At 41.5% G+C, this 18,751-nt stretch overlaps 2 protein-coding genes across 2 annotated transcripts in view; both read right to left on the reverse strand.

Moving 5' to 3' along the window:
- LOC112631324 (anthrax toxin receptor-like) overlaps positions 1-18,751 on the reverse strand; it is a 724,187-nt gene that overhangs the window by 612,650 nt on the left and 92,786 nt on the right.
- LOC112631319 (arf-GAP with GTPase, ANK repeat and PH domain-containing protein 5-like) overlaps positions 1-18,751 on the reverse strand; it is a 42,493-nt gene that overhangs the window by 15,973 nt on the left and 7,769 nt on the right. Inside the window, 7 exon segments of the mRNA XM_025396258.1 lie at positions 1,809-1,877; positions 4,149-4,217; positions 4,590-4,819; positions 14,646-14,785; positions 16,037-16,158; positions 16,873-17,015; positions 17,909-18,097. Coding sequence (XP_025252043.1) covers positions 1,809-1,877; positions 4,149-4,217; positions 4,590-4,819; positions 14,646-14,716 — 439 coding nt within the window. The 5' untranslated portion in view covers positions 14,717-14,785; positions 16,037-16,158; positions 16,873-17,015; positions 17,909-18,097.

An 18,751-nucleotide genomic window follows, 5' to 3' on the forward strand; every position in this document is an offset into this window, starting at 1 on the left:
AGAGCGAGACTCCGTCTCAAAAAAAAAAAAAAAAAATGAGTATGCAAACTTAATTGGACATGGTGTCTGCAGCACAATAAATATTTTTGTTTTTCCTAAAAAAAGCCCGAATAATAAAAGCCCCAAGAAGGACTTGGGCCATGCTTTGTTTCCTACACTGCCTCTGCCTTTGATGCTGGAAGGGCCTTGTAGGCAAAAGTTCCTACCACTGAAGAGTGAGGGACATGGAATAGCTTTTCTTTTACCGCTTACATGCTCTCTAGGTGAGAGAAGCCCATGGCTCTGGAAGGAGCTGGGAAATACAATTCTGATATGTGCTGGATATGTTCCCCTCCAAACCTCATGTTAACATGTGACCCTTACTGTTGGAGATAGGGCCTAGTGGGAGGTGTTTGGGGGATTCCTTATGAATGGCTTGGTCCCATTCCCATGGTAATAAGCAAATTCTCATTATGGTAGTTTAAAAGAGTGTGGTACTGGTCAGGTGAAGTGGCTCAAGCCTGTAATCCCAGCACTTTGGGAGGCTGAAGCAGACAGATTACCTGAGGTCAGGAGTTTGAGACCAGCCTGGCCAACATAGTGAAACCCCGTCTATACCAAAAATACAAAAATTAGCCAGGTGTTATGGTGCCCGCCTATAGTCCCAACTACTCAGGAGGCTGAGGCAAGAGAATTGCTTGAACCTGGGAGGAGGAGGTTGTAGTGAGCCGAGATCGCTGCATTGCAATCCAGCCTGGGCAACAGAGCGAAACTCCATTTCAAAAAAGAAAAAAAAAAAAAAAAAGAGTGTGGTACCTTCCCCCTTCCCCTCTCTCCTCCCTCTTTCACCGTGTGGAACCACCTGCTTCCCCTTTGCCTTCTATCACGATTGTAAGCTTGCTGAGGCCCTCTCCAGAAGCAGATGTTGAAGCCATGTTTGTACAGCCTGAAGATCTATGAGCCAATTAAACCTCTTTTTGTTATAAATTATCCAGGATTAGGTATCTCTTTATAGCAATGTAAAAAATGAACACAAATTCTAACCACAAATAACTGACTCAAGATGGGCAAAGTCTACTCAAACTATAAAAACAAAGGTTTACAAACTCCCATGTTTTACTGTGCTGCATTACTTCGCATATTATTATAGAACCCTCACTTGTATTCTTGCTGTTTAAGTCAACTGGAAAACTTGGCTGTGTATGGCTTTTTGGCAAATAAATGAGGGTTTAACATAACACTGAGGAAAATAAGCAGAAGTAGGGCATGTTTAAATTGACATTACATTAAATGAAAAGGTTAATAACCTAAAAGTTTTGAGTAGCATAAATTTGGATGTGGTAAATGAATGCGGTCAGAGGACTGTGTGAGAGGAGCCCCAATTCACAGATTCAATCTCCGATGATAAACAGCTATGTTTTTTAATTTGTTTAAATGAAAACCAAGCTGAAGCCTAAGTTCTATCATTCATCTTTAAAATGTACTCTTTGGAGCAAGGGAAAAGGGATTGTAAATAAAGATAAATCCATGAATTATAAATAAAGATAAATCCAAGAATTATAAATAAAGAGAAATCCATGACTCCTCCATCACATGACACATTAATTGTATTGATAAAAGGATGGCAAAATGTATAAACAAAAAGGTTACATGTTTTCACTAACATGATAACAACTAAAGGAAAGTATATCACATGTTAAAATAAGACAAGTGAACATGTGAAAAGGTGAAAAATTTAAACCAATATGAGTTTTTTCTAAATACTTTCTATAACCTGATCAAACAAGAGCTTTTATTCTTTCTCTTGGCAGAAAAAACATCTGTCTCACCATCTGTCTGAGAGTTCCTCTGGAATATTGTGCTTGCCTCTGGATTGGCAGGAGGGTTAAACTCCAAAGCTACATGTATAGAGGGAGAAAAGAAAAAAAGATGTAATCATTTATAAAAATTTATCAACTCATTTATTCGACTGCTGCATTTAGGCTATTTCACTGCCTCTACTTTTATTCTTATCCACTGAAATGAATGTATAGACATAAGAGAGAGCCGAGCAAGATGGCACATGCTTGCAGTCCCAGCTACTCAGGAGGCTAAGGTGGGAAAATCACTTGAACCCAGGTCAGGAATTTGAGGCCAGCACGAGTAACAGAGTGACACTCTTCTTTATTTGGAAAAAAAAAAAAAAAAAAAGAAGAGGTAAATGTTGGCTTTGAGTTGTGTAAAATCAACTTTGCATGAAATAAATCAAGATGGCAGTAAGTTTTAACAGACAGGTCTATTTTATAGTCAAAGTATAAGATGTATTCTGGGGTTTAAAAAAATTTTTAAAGTAAATTCAGCATATCTGTCACTTCCATGTCATTCGGAGACATAGAACCTTAGTTCTGTTGAGTAGCTGTCTTCCACAATCATGTGGTATCTCTAAGTCTTCATTTCTTCATTAACAATACATAGCGAGAACATACACAGGCCTTATTTGTATTGGAAAGGGCCAAGTGAGACATACATAAACTGTGCTGTAATCCTAAAGAATGACAATAAAGAGCCATTTTTGGGCTCTCATCCAATACTACCCATCTACTAACTGGTGTGTAACATCAATCAGGCTTTTCTTACATCACCAAGCAGACTATATGTTTACACAAGTACTTACATGTTTTGTGTATAAAGGTATAATCAATTAATTCATATATTTGTTTGTTCTAAAGCAATCCTTAAATATCTTGAAAAGTGAGGATAGTACTTCCAAGTTACAAAGTCACACTCATCAAGAGTCTTAATTATTCTACTTCTTAAAAAATTAAGAGCCCAACCAAAGTTTAAATAGAAGAGCTATAAGACATTTCCTCCACGGTAATGAATCTCTGGCATTTAAATGAAACCAATAAGCCAACTGGATTTAATATCTTTATGATGCAATGTTTTCTATTTTGAAAATTTTAGTTTTTATTCAAGAACCATATTATTACCCAGAACTACTTTTACTTAGATTCATCTCTCTGCAAAATTTTAGAGGCAAACCAACTGTTTTCTCTTTTCTACTGCCTCCCATCCCCTGCCTCTCCCAGCAGTGTAGAGACTGAAAAACTCAACTTTTTTTTTTTTTTTGGTGAGATGGGGTCTCACTCTGTCACCCAGGCTGAGTGCATTGGCGCGATCTCTGCTCACTGCAACCTCCGCCTCCCGGGTTCAAGCAATTCTCCTGCCTCAGCCTCATGAATAGCTAGAACTACAAGCATGCGCCACCACGCCCAGCTAATTTTTGTATTTTTTTTTAGTAGAGACGGGTTTTCACCTGTTGGCCAGGCTGGTCTTGAACTCTTGACCTTAGGTGATCCGCCTGCTTCAGCTTCCCAAAGTGCTGGGATTACAGACGTGAGCCATCATGCCCGGCCAAAACTCCAACTTTCTTCTCTTTGAACAAGATGCTGTTGTCAGGAAAGGAAAGAATAAAGTGGGAGCCATGGCAACAAACACTCTTACAGGGAAGGTCTGAGACTTTAACCTGCAATCTTTATATTATACATTAAAAGTCTACACTGACATTTCATGTCTTTTGAAAGTTTTGACCATGACCCAATCCCCACATCTTTTAGAACAAGAAGGTAAAGTCTGTTAAGTCACCAGAATAAATCTGGAGACATATTTTGTGTTAAAGTAAGAATTTTAAAGTAATCAGAGCCTCATAGGTAAACTTCTTTGAGAAACCCCAAACACACACACACACAACCACTTTTCTGTAGCCCTGACCAGGATGTTTCACATTGTTTCACAATTATTTTAAGCACTCTTCTTTCTTTTTCCTTCTGCATTCAAATCACAGTTAGAAGAAACTAAGCAGCCTCTATCAAGGTGACTTACAGCAGCCCATTAAGAATACCATACAGCCTCTCCCATGGCAACCTCCATTCTGATTTTAAATAAGAAATCCCTGAATATCTGAATATGAACTGTCCTGAGATTTAGCTACTTTAACAAAGGAAACAATTAGGCACTTACCTGGTTCCTTCACTTAGGTACCATGTGGACAAGTACAAAGAAAAAATAAGATGGGTGCTGGAAAGTTGGGATATTTGAATTTTTATTGAGAAAAGGAAGAGAATAGTCCAAAGAAGCCTCAACAAAGTCCCACAGGGTGATAAACAGAGTTACAGACAATGTTGTCTCACCATCTGTTTGACAGTTCCTCTGGAATACTGTGCTTGCCTCTGGATTGGCAGAAGGGTTAAACTCCAAAGCTATATGTATAGAGGGAGAAAAGTAAAAAAGATGTAACCATTTATAAAAATTTATCAACTCGTTTATTCAACTGCTGCTTATTCAACAAGAAGAGCTATAAATAAATGGTCCCGTGTCAGCCTGGGAGAATGAGATGAGAGAGCAAGAACTGAGCGATTGGGAGGGGAGGCGAAAAGAAACTGACTGGACTCGGTGGGGAAAGACTAAGGGGTGGGAATGCAAGGCAGAGCCAGGTCTTGTTCCTGGCCAGCCCCTGGAAAGCTGGCTACAGGCAGAAAGGAGCTCGAAGTGGGCGATGCCTCCCAGGGGACCTTGGGGACAGCAGCAGCCAGAGGCAAGCAGAAGGCAGATGGCATCCGTCACCTCCTTACCTTCAGGCATCTCCCGGTCATGGATGTGGTACATGTGGAGGTCCTCACCAACTTCAACAGTCACCTCAGCAGGCTGCACAGCAGCAGCCATGGGCACTCCTGCCATCCTGTCCCCAGCTCCTGCCATCCTGTCCCCAGCTCCTGCCATCCCGTCGCCAGCTCCTGTCTCATAGATCTCGGACTCAGAGGGACATACTGACCCCCGTGGCAGGTCAAACTCGTGGCTGGCCCTGGGGCGCACACAACAGGTCAGTACGTTCCCCATGGGGCGCCTCTACTGTCTGCCACCACCTGGGCCTCTGCTCACAGCTTTGGCCTCGCACTCCCGCTGCCCTAGGCCGAGGCTATGCTGCACTTGCAGAGATGGTCTTGCCCACTGCTCGCCTGCCCACCTCACAGCCCAGCCCCGGGCCCTGGGCCCCAGGCCCCGGCCCCAGCTAGGGCTGCAGACCAAGGCCCGCACCCTGCCACCTCCCCCTGAGTTGACTTGTCTGCGAGGGTGAAGACCAGTCGACTTATTTAATAGGTTGTGAACCCAACAAGCACTGAGAGACACAACAACTGCCTGAAGAGAGAACAGACGGAGCTCCTCCTCCTTCTGTAGTCACCTACAGACTGAAGCCCACTGGCCCAGGTGGGAGCCCAGGCATGTGGCACACAATGCCCCACCCCACACTTCACAATGCCCTCCCCGACAGCTCACAGTGCCCCATCCTGGCTGCCACCCCTCCCCAACAGCTCAGAATGCCCCTGCCTGGGCTGCCCTACCCTGTGGCTTATGATGCTGCTGCTCTCCTGGCCCCTCATGCAGTGCCAGTGGGACTAAGGTTTTCATCCATCACCAGCTTCCTGAGATTTTTAGTCCTAAGAAAAGCACAGGGTAGTTCGTTACTTGAAGCCATCTTCCTCTATGAGTTCTACACAAAGCCTCAGTAGAGTGGATCGCGTTAGCAACCAAGCTGAACAACTTTTATTTGCTGACTGAATATAGATACACCTGAATGGCTGACTGCTTTTGTAACTAAACACTCCTCTCCTATCTTCCAATGAGTGGTCGTTTTTGTCTGCAACTTGACCACAGCAATCCCTGGGGCCCTAGCTCTACTCTCAACAAAGAGTTACGGCTGTGTGTCTTGAATGACACCTTAGGACCCATCCTGGCTCTACCTCCTTCTCCATAAAATAGAAACCTAACTTGTCCCTCCAAGCTCTGAAATGCTGAAACTTACCAACTCCCTTTTCTCCCCGCTATTTCTTCCTTCCATGGCAGGGACTTTCAGATTTTCTTTCTTTTACTAACAGTGCTATGCATGATTTTGTCATACAAAATCGAGAGCCATAAAGTGGTTTACTGCAGTCTAAAGTGGGTTACCACAGTCCTAATTCAATAAAGATGAATACTTGACATCTGGCAAGTAGTATGTGCCTGACAGTGTCCCCAGTGTGTTATGCTCATTTAACCCTCAGAAACAATCTCATTTACAGACTTTACAGGAGTTGAGATGGAGAAGGTAAGTAATCTCCCCAAGGTCACATGACTGCTAAGGGTGGGGCACAATTTGAGCCCAGGTAGTCTGAATTCCCCAATTCCTCAAGCACGAATATCAGAAAGTGTATCAGTCTGTTTTCACACTGACATAAAGAAATATCTAAGGTTGGGTAATTTATAAAGGAAAGAGGTTTAATTGATTCACAGTTTCACATGGCTGGGGAGGCCTCAGGAAACTTACAATCATGGCAGAAGGGGAACCAGGTCTGACTTACATGGTGACCGCACAGAGTGTGAACATGTGAAGGAGCAACTGTCAAACACGTATAAAACCATCAGATCTCAGCTAGGCACGGTGGCTCACACTTGGAACCAGCACTTTGGGAGGCCAAGGCAGGTGGATCAACTGAGGTCAGGAGTTTGAGACCAGCCTAGCTAATGTAGTGAAATCCTGTCTCTACTAAAATTAGAAAAATTAGCTGGGTGTGGTGGTGCACGCCTGTAATCCCAGCTACTCAGGAGGCTGAGGCAGGAAAATCACTGGAACCCAGGAGGCAGAGGCTGCAATGAGCCAAGATTATGCCATGGCACTCCAGCCTGTGCAACAGAGCAAGACTCCATCCCAAAAAATAAAACAAAACAAAACAAGACCAAACCCTGTAAGATCTCATGAGGACTCACTGAATACCACAAGAACAGCATGATGAAAATTGCCCCCATGATCCAATCACCTCCCCCCAGGCCCCTCCCTCAACACTTGAGGATTATGGGGATTACAATTCATGATGAGATTTGGGTGGAGACATGGCCCAACTATATCAGAAAGTAAAGGTAGAAGTCAAGCTTGGATGGGAAGTGACACTGTAAATTATTATTATTTTTTTGAGATGAAGTTTTGCTCCTGTTGCCCAATGAAATTGTTTAGATTAGCTTTGGACTCCCACAAAAGCAAGAAGGGAGAAAGGACCATGTGACTCTAGAGATATTTTTGGCAAAGGAAAGGTTTAGGAAAACATCTTTTGATGACCTTTATTTTAACACACTTAAAAAAAAAAAAAAAAAAACTACTGTGGGAAAAAGGATATTATGTATAGAAAAGTCTACACTTCTTGACACAACTAACTAAAAAAAGTCTGATACACTAAACAAAACTCAAATAATGTCTTCCCTAAACGGTGAAACCCCGTCTCTACTAAAAAAAATACAAAAAACTAGCCGGGCGAGGTGGCGGGCGCCTGTAGTCCCAGCTACTCGGGAGGCTGAGGCAGGAGAATGGCGTAAACCCAGGAGGCGGAGCTTGCAGTGAGCTGAGATCCGGCCACTGCACTCCAGCCTGGGCCACAGAGCGAGACTCCGTCTCAAAAAAAAAAAACAAAAAAAAAAACAAGAAATAACAGCAACTTTAGAGGAAGAGGAAAAAATAATTAATAAGAAAATTATATGCAATTGCAAAATCTGTGAATATTTACAAACTCTAACATATAACTACAAAACGGACCAGAGGAATCATTATCATAGGAAGCAAAGGGGCATTTCAAAAATCAGAGAAGGAGGAATGATTCATATTTAACTTAATTCTGTGGAAAATATTTAAGTAACATTTGAGGACAAAAATAGGTGATATGTTGAAACGCGGGAAAGCACAGTGGAAGTAAAAAGAACTCAAGAAAACTCAGTTTCAGTAACCAGTATCCAGTAAAATCTTCAGGACCTAGAGGCTACAATCTGTGTTAATAGTATCTGAAGACCTAGAAAGGTCATTAGAAATCATTTTGGATAATTCTTTTTATTTTTGAGATGGAGTCTCGCTCTGTCGCCCAGGCTGGAGTGCAGTGGCGCGATCTCGGCTCACTGCAAGCTCTGCCTCCCAGGTTCACGGTATTCTCCTGACTCAGCCTCCCGAGTAGCTGGGACTACAGTGGCCCACCACCACCCCCGGCTAATTTTTTGTATTTTTTAGTAGATACAGGGTTTCACCGTGTTAGCTGGGATGGTCTCGAGCTCCTGATCTTGTGATCTGCCCGCCTCAGCCTCCTAAAGTGCTGGGAATACAGGTGTGAGCCACCACGCCCGATCCATTTTGGATAATTCTTGTAGACTTGAGATGATGTCTATTTAAAGTTACAAAATAGTGCCTGTATTTCTGTACTCACTACAGAAAACAACTGGATATGGACAGGAAACTAGCATGCTGTGCCACAATCTCTAAAGAAAGATTAGGGAAATTTCAGCTTAAAGCAAGAATAATCACAATAAAGTTTTACAACCCTTTGCAAGCATATATCAAAAACATGCAAGTTTGTAATGATCTTTTTTTAAGCTAAGAGAACAGAAAACATGAGAAAAATTAAATTATAAAATGAACCTTTGGTTTACAGGTAAGAAACATTTTATGACAGCAGATCAGGGTTGCACAGTGTATTATTTGAATGTTGTGACTTATTGGTTTCATCTTGGATATCATAACTTGACATTTTGTAAAAGTGATTTTTCACAGGAATTTTTTCAGGTGCCCTATAAAGTCCTGTCCCATCAGAAGTGAATAAAAATCTTCCATATTCTTGAAATAGCTTAATGGCATCTTCTACAGTCTTCCATTGTTTAGGTAAACCTGGGACTCATGTTTGGGTATCGTCTCATCCAACTTCTTTACCCATCCCCAACATAAGTCAGGAAGGTCTTGGTATTTTCTGCTCTAGCAATTAATTCATCATTAATCCTGGAGTTATTTGCTACTGCAGTCATTCGTCCTACTTCACTTTCCGTAAGCATGACCCATTTGCCACCATTAACTCCTAAACCATATTGAATTTGTACATCTGACTTTGTGAGCAAAAGTTCTATGTATATCCTGTAATTCTTGCCTAGTATGAAACTTACTTTCAGTAGAGATTGTATTTCTGCACTCATGCGCCTATGTAACTTGCACTGTTACTGCTGGTCGGGCTTTCCAGGGGTCATGATAACCTCCTGGGTTCTCTGGAAGAGGGACATATTCTTCAGGATGACGTTGTAATATTTTGTTGGCTAAAATCGTCTATCTAAATGGACAGTTCCTAATGTCTTGTAATAAATCTGGTACTTTTTATTTTTCTTTGCTCTTCGAGTTGATGTGGCCAATTCCTGAGGTTGGGTAATCAGGCCAGTATCAGACTGGTCTTTGCCAGAACTTTTTGCCTAATACATTTCTCTACTGCTTTCTACAGGTCACTGGATGTTAATATGGGTTCTGGAATCCAATTTTAAAAAATGTCTTGTGAATGACTTGCAGCATGGTCATTTAATTTTCAAATATAATTTGCAAGTGAAATGTGTAGGACTCCCATAAGGCACAATGACCTAGGTCCTGGGTATGATCCCCTCCAAAGAGGCGAATAGTGAATTCAGCAAGCTCACTCATGTCTGCTTACACCAGTCACTTCTGAACTGCTCAATGGTAGGCAGGGGGAATGACCTCTGATTGGCAGATGCCCACTCACTATGACCCTGGATTGGACATATAGTTACCTTGAGTCTGGCCAGTCCTGTGTTGTTGGACTGTTCGTTGGAGATATACTCATTAGTGACTGTTAAGGTACCTGAGTTATTAGGTGCCTGTGGACTATGCCCAGTGACATGTGCATTACGTACAAAAGCTCTCTAGCTGTGCTGACACTGACTGAAACAGTGAGGTTTCACAATGACACGTCAGACAATACATATGTTCAGATTTACCATTTATCAAGAGGTCTTCACACTATTAATTATGCAATTATCATTCTACACACAGGCATTAATAAAGTGAGTAAAAAACCACAGCCATGGCCCAGGAGACCAGCGTACCTCCAGAAGAGTCCAGTGGGTCCAGAAGCCCTTTGGATGCTGGTCAGAGGCTCCTTTTGGGCAGCAGACAACAGATCTGGAGAAGTCCTTAGAGTTCTCATGGACAAAGCTTCTGAAGGCATCTTAGACAAGACCTTGTCTTTGCTGGTTTTATGATCCTCTGCAGATGGCTCTATTCTCATTATCTCAGCCACCTTTTCACTTCCTATCGGTTCATTTCAGGTCTCTCATGATCCCAGGCAGCAGTAGTTGTTATCACGTGAGTACGTTCATATATGTTTATCTCTTTGGGGATGGGGGGACAACTTCACTGTGGACTTAATTCTACTGGAGATGAGTGACCCCATTTTAAGTCAACAAGATCACAAATTAATATCACCTATTGTCAGGGAAGACAATAGCTACCACCTGGGGTTGAAAGCAGGTAACTCCATTTATTCTGAAAACATTCTGTCTTGATTGTGGCGCCAGTTGCTGCAAGGGACTTTCTTTTCACCACTTGTTTTTCACAAGGTTTGAGTTTGAACTGCTAACATTCTACTGATTTCTGGGTGAAGGGACTGACTGCACCATCCTAGCCTGTCACAGCACTTGCCCCAGTACTTCCACTTTAAGAGTTTTCCACCTTGTCCAGAACTACAGTCCATTAATCCCCTCATTTTCTCTCTTAAGAGAATAAACAGGCCGGGCACGGTGGCTCACAACTGTAATCACAGCACCTTGGGAGGCCAAGGCGGGTGGATCATTTGAAGTCAGGAGTTCGAGACCAGCTTCACCTACATACTGAAACCTCATCTTTACTAAAAAAAAAAAAAAAACACAAAAATTAGCCAGGTGTGGTGGCGGGCACCTGTAATCCCAGCTACTCGGGAGGCTAAGACAGGAGAATCGCTTGAACCTGGGAGGCGGAGGTTGCAGTGAGCCAAGACTGTGCCACAGCACTCCAGCCTGGGCAACAGAGCAAGACTCCCTCTCAAAAAAAAAAAAAAAAAATTCCTGCGTTCTGAGAAGGTATAATCATCAACACATTTTTGAGCATAGCTATGCACACATGCACTTCTGCATTCACAAGCCATGCTGCATGCACACACTGAGGCCCCTAGATTTATTTTTTGAAGAGATGGTGTCTTGGTTGTCACCTAGGCTGGATAGCAGTGTTAGGATCACAGCTCACTGCAGCCTCAAACTCCTGGGTTCAAGTGATCCTCCTACCTCAGGCTCCTGAGTAGCCTGAACTACAGGAATGAGCCACCATTCCCCACCAATGTTTTCATTTTTTGTAGAGATGAAATCTTGCTATGTTGCCCAGGCTGGTCTTGAACTCCTGGCCTCACGGAATCCTCCTGCCTTGCTCTCCCAACATGCTGAGATTACAGGTATGAACCATTGTGCCCAGTCACCAGATTCTTTATTAAGAAGAAAATTTGTTTGCTGACATGTAGACAATGAATTCATAAATAATAGGTCACAAATTACCAATTAACAAGTCAATATAAACGAGTTGAGTAAACACACAAAAATAACAGTATAAATTAATAAACAGTTTATGACTTCAAGTTTCTTTTTTTCTTTAAAATGTAGTTCTGACAGATACTACTACTTGTCCATTCCATGGAACAGTCAGAGGTGGCTGAAATGTCAGAGGTACACTTATTAACACCTTGCTGCTTTCTGTGTAGCTTCCTCTCAGTACTTCACCAGTTGGGATTGACTCACCTCTCCAGCTGGGTTCGGGAGCTAGACAGGAACACACAGAACTGGGAATCCAAAGTCATCTCTGACACTAAAAGCAATGAAAACATAAATAACCAAACATATTATCAAGAAATGAACAAGGGATCGACATTAAGTACAGCAAGAAGAGAAGAAAGCATTTAATCGGCCAGGCTTTCATTCTGACAAAATAATTTACCACACGCTCTCTCTCTGACATGTGTGAACAGAAAAAGAAGAGGTAACAATAGAGTAGAGGATTCCTCTTCCAATGGTCTCTGATCTATTCAACCTTTGTTACAGGTCAGAGAGTTCTCCAATTTATTAATAAACAACAGAGATAATGTGGCAACCAGGACACAGAGACATACTGAGAGCACTGCTCAGTTCTCTGCCTAGGCCTGATTCTGCTGATTCCTGACAATGAGCGCTGTGAAATTGAGAGGCAGGTCAATACACACACACAAACACACAAAAGAGACACTTCATGGACAAGAAGCACCAAAGATATAAAACAAAATGTCTGAAAGACCATAAAACAACTTCTGATGAAATACTGTTTGCATTTTGCAGAAGTAAAATGTTCACCACCAAACCTACAATTAGCTTAAAAATTACAATAAGTACAGTACTTTTGGATCCCATCTCCAATTCATACCTTATCAGCATGTAATAGTCACACTGCATCTACAACAAATCTGGATGGACTTTTTATGCTGAATACAACTTGTACAGTAAGAAGGAAATTTTTTGAAATACTGAGAATACAACACTTGTATGCCATGCTCTACTTCACAAGTCAAAAGAAATAATCATTTCTATTTTTAAAATGTATTGAAATGAAATACAGAGAAGTATATTCTAATACCAGTTAACATTAAGAGAATATATCTCTAAACCAAAGATCTTGGATCTTCTAGAAAGACAAAATAAACCTGTATATATTTGGGTAAGAAAAAAAATTAAGAGATCAAGAAAGGAGAGAGGATGTTAGCACAGAATCATCTCCCAAAATGGCTTTCCGACACATTCAACCAGTTTTCAAGTCCATTTGTTTTTCCTCCTTTGGCAATAACAGCCTGTATTACCAAGGAAACGCAAAATAATTCAATTTGTATGTTAATCAACTCATCTGGAAATGGCAATATAGTCAATGAAAATACAAAGAAACAAAAAATGTCAAGGAATTGTTTAAGATGTTTAAGATGACTTAAACATAGAATAGGTAATCTGATAAACACTGGAAGAGTTAATAAGCAAACTCAGGCATGGTTCCCTAACACCACACTTCAAAAGAACTTAGAGGAATAACCCTTTAAAAAAAAATCTAATTTTAGAAAAAATTGCTTAAATGGGAAGTTAGTGTTTTATAGATCTTTTAGAAAGGTGATTAATTTCTAAGCTAAAAACACATGATCCTTAACAGAAATGGTTGAGTCCAGGCCCAAGGCAGAAAGAGGGCAACATGAACCTGGATCCTCTTGTTCTGTCAGAAAGTAAGAAATGCTCAAAGACTAACAGAGACAGTTGAGAGGACACAGGAGACAGGCTGAAGGCTCCCGTGGCCGAATCTGGGACAGTATAGGCATTAGAAAGAACAATGACAGTGACGGAAAATAACCCATGGAATAAAACGCAATTGCATTAGTCAGCAGTGATATGAAAATAAAGGGAAGAACTGAAAGCTCTTTGCTCAAAATTCCAGGTAACAAATGTAGAAGGTATGACACAGGAAGAACATCCATTTTAAGTCACCAGTGCCATAACTGATAAAGAAGATCATAAGGAGGCTAAAATCACTGGATGAAAGAAAACTGTATGAAGCTTTTTAACGTAGCACAATAGATAAAAATATGAAAACATAAATTAGAAAGAACTAAAAATCGTACCATAAGAGATGGATAAGTTAGAATATAGGAATAATAGGCCAGGCATAGTGGCCCACATCTGTAATCCCAGGATTTTGGGAGGCCAAGGCGGGAGGACTGCTTGAGCACAGGAATTCGAGACCAGCCTGAGCAACATAGTGAGAACTCATCCCTAGAACAAAACAAAAAATTTAGCTGGGAGTGGTGGTGCACTCCTGTAGTCCCAGGTACTTTCGGGGCCGAAGCAGGAGGATCACTTGAGCCTGGGAGTTCAAGGCTGCAGTGAGCCAAGATCACGCCACTGTACTCCAGCCTGGGAGACAAAGTGAGACCTTATCTCAAAACAAAAACAAAAACAAACCACAATAACAAAAAAACACTGGTAACAACAAAATCATGACTACATAAAGACTGTATAGAAAACAAAATGCTCAGAATATAGAAATAAAATTATGTATTTTACCTGTAACTATATTAGAAGAGAGTATTCTTGTAGACAAGGATGACTAGAAGGATATGCAAAAATGAAAATAGCTAATAACACTCGTTATCTCAGGCACTGTGGTAGGTAGTTTATGCACATTGTAACAAATTGCATACTAGATTATCTCAAAATTTTCAGATAAATTTTACTGGGAGTCATAAATCAATACAACAAAACCAATGTTTTGCAAACATCCATTAAGCATAAAGGTATACAAATTCTTAATCCAGGCTGAAAAGTAATTCACATAAGCCATACATCAGTGGAAACTTACCCATGGGAGATAATACAACATAATCTAAATAAAACTTTCAGAGACAAGGCATGCGGCTTCTGGACAGCCACAAACTCCCTGATTCTCCTCTAGTGTTTTGGCCACCAAAAGAAAGCCAAGTGAACTCAGGTCTCTTAAAACACAAAAAAGCAACCTATGGAAGATGGCGTGGTATTTGAGGAATATTTGGGGTCTGTTGAAAAATGCACCCTGTATTTTATTTCAAGAAAATACTCCCTTGTAATGTCAGGTTAGTGAAGAGCCCTCAGAGACACATGCACACACAAAGAAAAACAAAACAACATAGAATGAATCCCACCAAAATGTGTTATGATGGCAGAATTACGGGTGACATGATCTTCCGTAATATATCTTTTTATTAAAAATAGAAAAAAGGCAGACTTACCCTTGATTATCTATATCCTCTGACCCAGGTGGCTTGGAATCAGAAAACAGCGTCACTCGACTTAAAGCCATCTTGGCATCAATGGTGGAGATGGTGGAGATGAGACTCTGGACCAGCTCATGGGTGGGCCCCACCTCGTCCTGTCAAGACCACCAAGAAAGGGCACGTGAGGAAAGCACAGAGATCTTGGAGAGACACTGGTTTCACCCAGTTTCTCAAAATTATCTTAGACACATTTCCTGAGAACATTTCTTAATGCCACAAAAACCAGAGTAGAAAATCCTTATAGCAAACTTGAAATGGATCCCCATCTACATTAAACTTTGCCAAAGCTCAGTGAGTATATAACCTGATAACCTAAACACCTAGCTAGAAAAACCTCAGTTCCAGTGCTACAACAGTGCTAGCTTTTCTAACATTTTAAAATAACCCTGATTTTAACCCAATAAAATTCCACGTGAGAACTAAGAAATAAATATTGGAAATCCACTTTAAAGAACAGAATGAGGAGACCATTGTGAATGAGAAAAAGAAAAAGACCAACGAGAGCTGGCAAGCACACTGGTTTTGTAGAAACAGAGATAAGCCGTGCAGGTGCCACACAGGCAGCAGGGCCTGCGCCGGGGCCATGGATCAACGAGGCATGGAGGACAGGACGCTTCTGCTTGGTACAATGAAAACAAGGTATTCTTTTTATTCTACATATTTACAATATGCATTTGGGCCTTTATTATAAGTAGAAGAGAGAAATCTTCAATAAATAAAAGCTGAGTACATTACTATTTGTGATGAAAAAATAGACTCGGAAAGAATAATGAGAGTTCAGAGCAATGACCCCCGTCTCACCGATGCCTGAAAACTGTGGCTGCCACCAAGGTCAACATAGACAGCGTCTTTGTCATACAGCACTCGCCCAACTCCAGAAAGAGGCGCATAAACCAGCTGCTCCTTCTTATTTAAACAGCACTTCTTTCATTGTTCAGGAAGAGCACAAGGGTCTTGGAGGAAACTGACGTCATGCATGGCAAAATCTTCTATTCTACCCTGGGAAGACAGGACCCAAAAAGCCAGCTTCAGCTGACAGTAAGTCAGTAGGTATCTACTGTTGACTGGGGGGGGTTAAAAATGATGCACAGTCCAAGGGTTTAACCCATGACACTAAAGAAGGGCATCATGCCACACTGGAACAGTAGCCCTCTAGCTACAAGACAAGAGGTCAGAGAAGAGGGGATTCGATAACACCTTTGCAGGCCTACACATAGCTGGCTTACTTTTAAAACCTCCAGCAATGCCATCTTTCCTTGTTGGGTCATTTTTCAGTTTTCCTGAGAAATGAAGCCATCCCAAGAATCCTATGTGTAATTCTAGTATGTTCTATAACAAGAGAATACCTGGCATGTGAAGTTGGCTTTTATTTTTCAAGTGTGCTCCTCTTAAATAACCATAAAGTGAGACCTGCCGGTCACATTTGATGTTTGTTCAGATATCCTCTGAGTTTGTCAAATCTTCCATCCTAGAAAAATAAACTGAATCATACCGTAGAAATATTTCTATACCTCCTTGCATGTGTCAATGATTCATCACACTCTTGTTCACTAAGCACGTTGTTTAGAAAACTAGACAATGCAGAAATAAAGAAGCGCTGTTCACCATCCAGCAGAGGAAAAGGGACAGGCACACAACTGTGTCTCTAGGTTGAAAGTGACATTCATTCTGTAAGACACCAGACAGGGAGATGACATCCACCTGGGGCTGGGGCAGAGTGAAGAACATATTAAGAAAATCCGTTTCTGGAAGAGACAGCCTCTGCTCTGGGATTTTTACTGTGGCTTGGATTCTGGCAGGTGGAGAAAGGGTATCCCAGGCTGAGAAAACCACAGCACAAAGAAGAGCACAAAAGAAGGAAACTGAAGGCACACATGAGGACTCAAGCACCCGGGCACGAAGGCAGCATCACTGAAAACTGAGGATGAACATAGGATGGGGCCACATCCTGTAGCCTTAAATGATTCTAAGTCCTCCTATTTTCCTAAACATCTCATAATTAATTTACTTCCAAAGGCACAGCATCTTTGAGCAATGATATAAGTAGACATTTTCCATCAACTACACTTCTACCACCACTATTCAAACAGGCACAAAATAAATCCTATCACTGTTCTTTTCCTAGCCTTTTTAGCTTTGAAATATATGGCCCAGGAAGAAAAAGTTTACAGTCACTTTTTACCTGTCTGCCAGGATATAAGGGTGAGAAGTTTGCCATGTGAGAGGCCTAAACTTCATAACTGTAATAAAACGGCCCAGATTGTGGATTTCTTGGTTTTGATATTCTCCATGCAGCATTCCAGAAAAGTAGAACAGTTTGGCACCCTAAACATTAAAGGAAAATTAAAAATTAAATTTCAATTAAATTCTCATCAATACTGCAACAAAATAAAAGCTCTAAATAAGAAGCAATCCTAAGAAGGGAGACTTCCAGCAAAACCACTGTCCTCAGGCTTCCAGAGCCTTTCTGGCTTCTTTCAGGACTTATGAGAGCCCCACAGAGGCAGACTGCTCTGCAGCCGAGCAGGGGCATCCATCTAAGTATGGTGAGGAGAGGGAGGTGAGGCCTGTGAGCACAGACACGGTTCTGTGGCCGATGGACCAGAGCAGTATGGAAAGGAAGGGCAGTGCCTGGTCCTGTAACTGGGAGACACTTCTGATGTACTCTGTCATAAAGTCCTGACCCCAAAACACCTAGACACTGCCTCGTGCAACAGGTACAGAGACAAATGAGATACACCAAGAGGCCCAGAATAAGCGCTCTCCTGATGAGGGAAACCTTCCAGAGACTGTGAACACATACACAATGGGAACTCAGGAGGCAAATCCTAGAGAGATGTTTGATGTTTAGTAACGTCTCTTCAGTCTTTTTGTTTGTTTGAGATGGAGTCTCACTCTGTCACCCAGGCTGGAGTGTAGTGGTGCAGTCTCAGCTCACTCCACCCTGTGCCTCCCAGCTTTAAGCAATTCTCACGTCTCAGCCTCCCCAGTAGCTGGGATTACAGGCGCATGCCACCATACCCGACTAATTTTTGCATTTTCAGTAGAGATGGGGTTTGCCCCTATTGCCCTGAGCTCGAAACTCCTGGCCTCAAGTGATCTGCCCAACTCTGCCTCCCAAAGTGCTGGGATTACAGGCTTGAGCCACTGTGCCTGCCTCTTCAGTCTATTTTAAAAGGATTATACTGTTAGTTTCTAACAATTATTTCTCTTCCTACCCGGGAAACTTCTGTCCAGAAGCTGTGTTTTAATCACTTCTTTGTCTTCTTCAGTTGCTTGTTATGCTCGAAGGAGTCGAGGTGGGTGAGAACTCCCATAATTTTAGGAAAGCCATGTACTTGAAAGATGTTTAGAAACTCAAAGGTTTCCATTTCAGACCCAAAGCTGGCATCTATAAGCATCAGTACCTACAAACAGAACACATCATTTCTCAAAGAAATGACCAAAACAGACCACCTACACTAGGGGTTGGCAACTGGCACACATGCCAAATCCACCCATCACCTGTGTTTGTAACTAAAGTTTTATTGGAACACAGCCATGTTAATTCATTTACATATTGTCTATGGCTGCCTGGGCACTACAACTGCAGAGCTAAGTAGCTGCAAAAGATACGATCCACAAAGCCGAAAATATTTAGTATCTGGCTCTCGACAGAAAAGTCCCACTGCAGACTAAATCAAATGACTACACAGGCATCACCCAGAGAAACTACCACCCTCTGACTTGCTCTAAAAGGCAACCATAAGACAATGCCCACTAGGCTATAATCTTGCATTTTAAGAATTCTAATGCATGAGAAGTAACTCAGAAAAGGCTGGGTCTAACCTGGTCCTTACCTAAGAAATCCTAATTTAAAGAAATGAAGTTTTCTGTAATGTACTTTTAAGCCAAATAACAGGTCTCTGACATCCAAAGAATGGGAAGAAAGTGATAATCAATGAAATATATTAAATATATACAGAAAACCAACCTCTTCTTTCAATCTCTTCACAGAAAAAAAAAATCTGTTTTTTTTTGCTGAGAAGTATGCAGTGGAAACCTCTATCTTGTATGTTAAT

This window comes from Theropithecus gelada, chromosome 9 (assembly GCF_003255815.1).
Source record: "Theropithecus gelada isolate Dixy chromosome 9, Tgel_1.0, whole genome shotgun sequence".
NCBI lineage: Eukaryota > Metazoa > Chordata > Mammalia > Primates > Cercopithecidae > Theropithecus > Theropithecus gelada.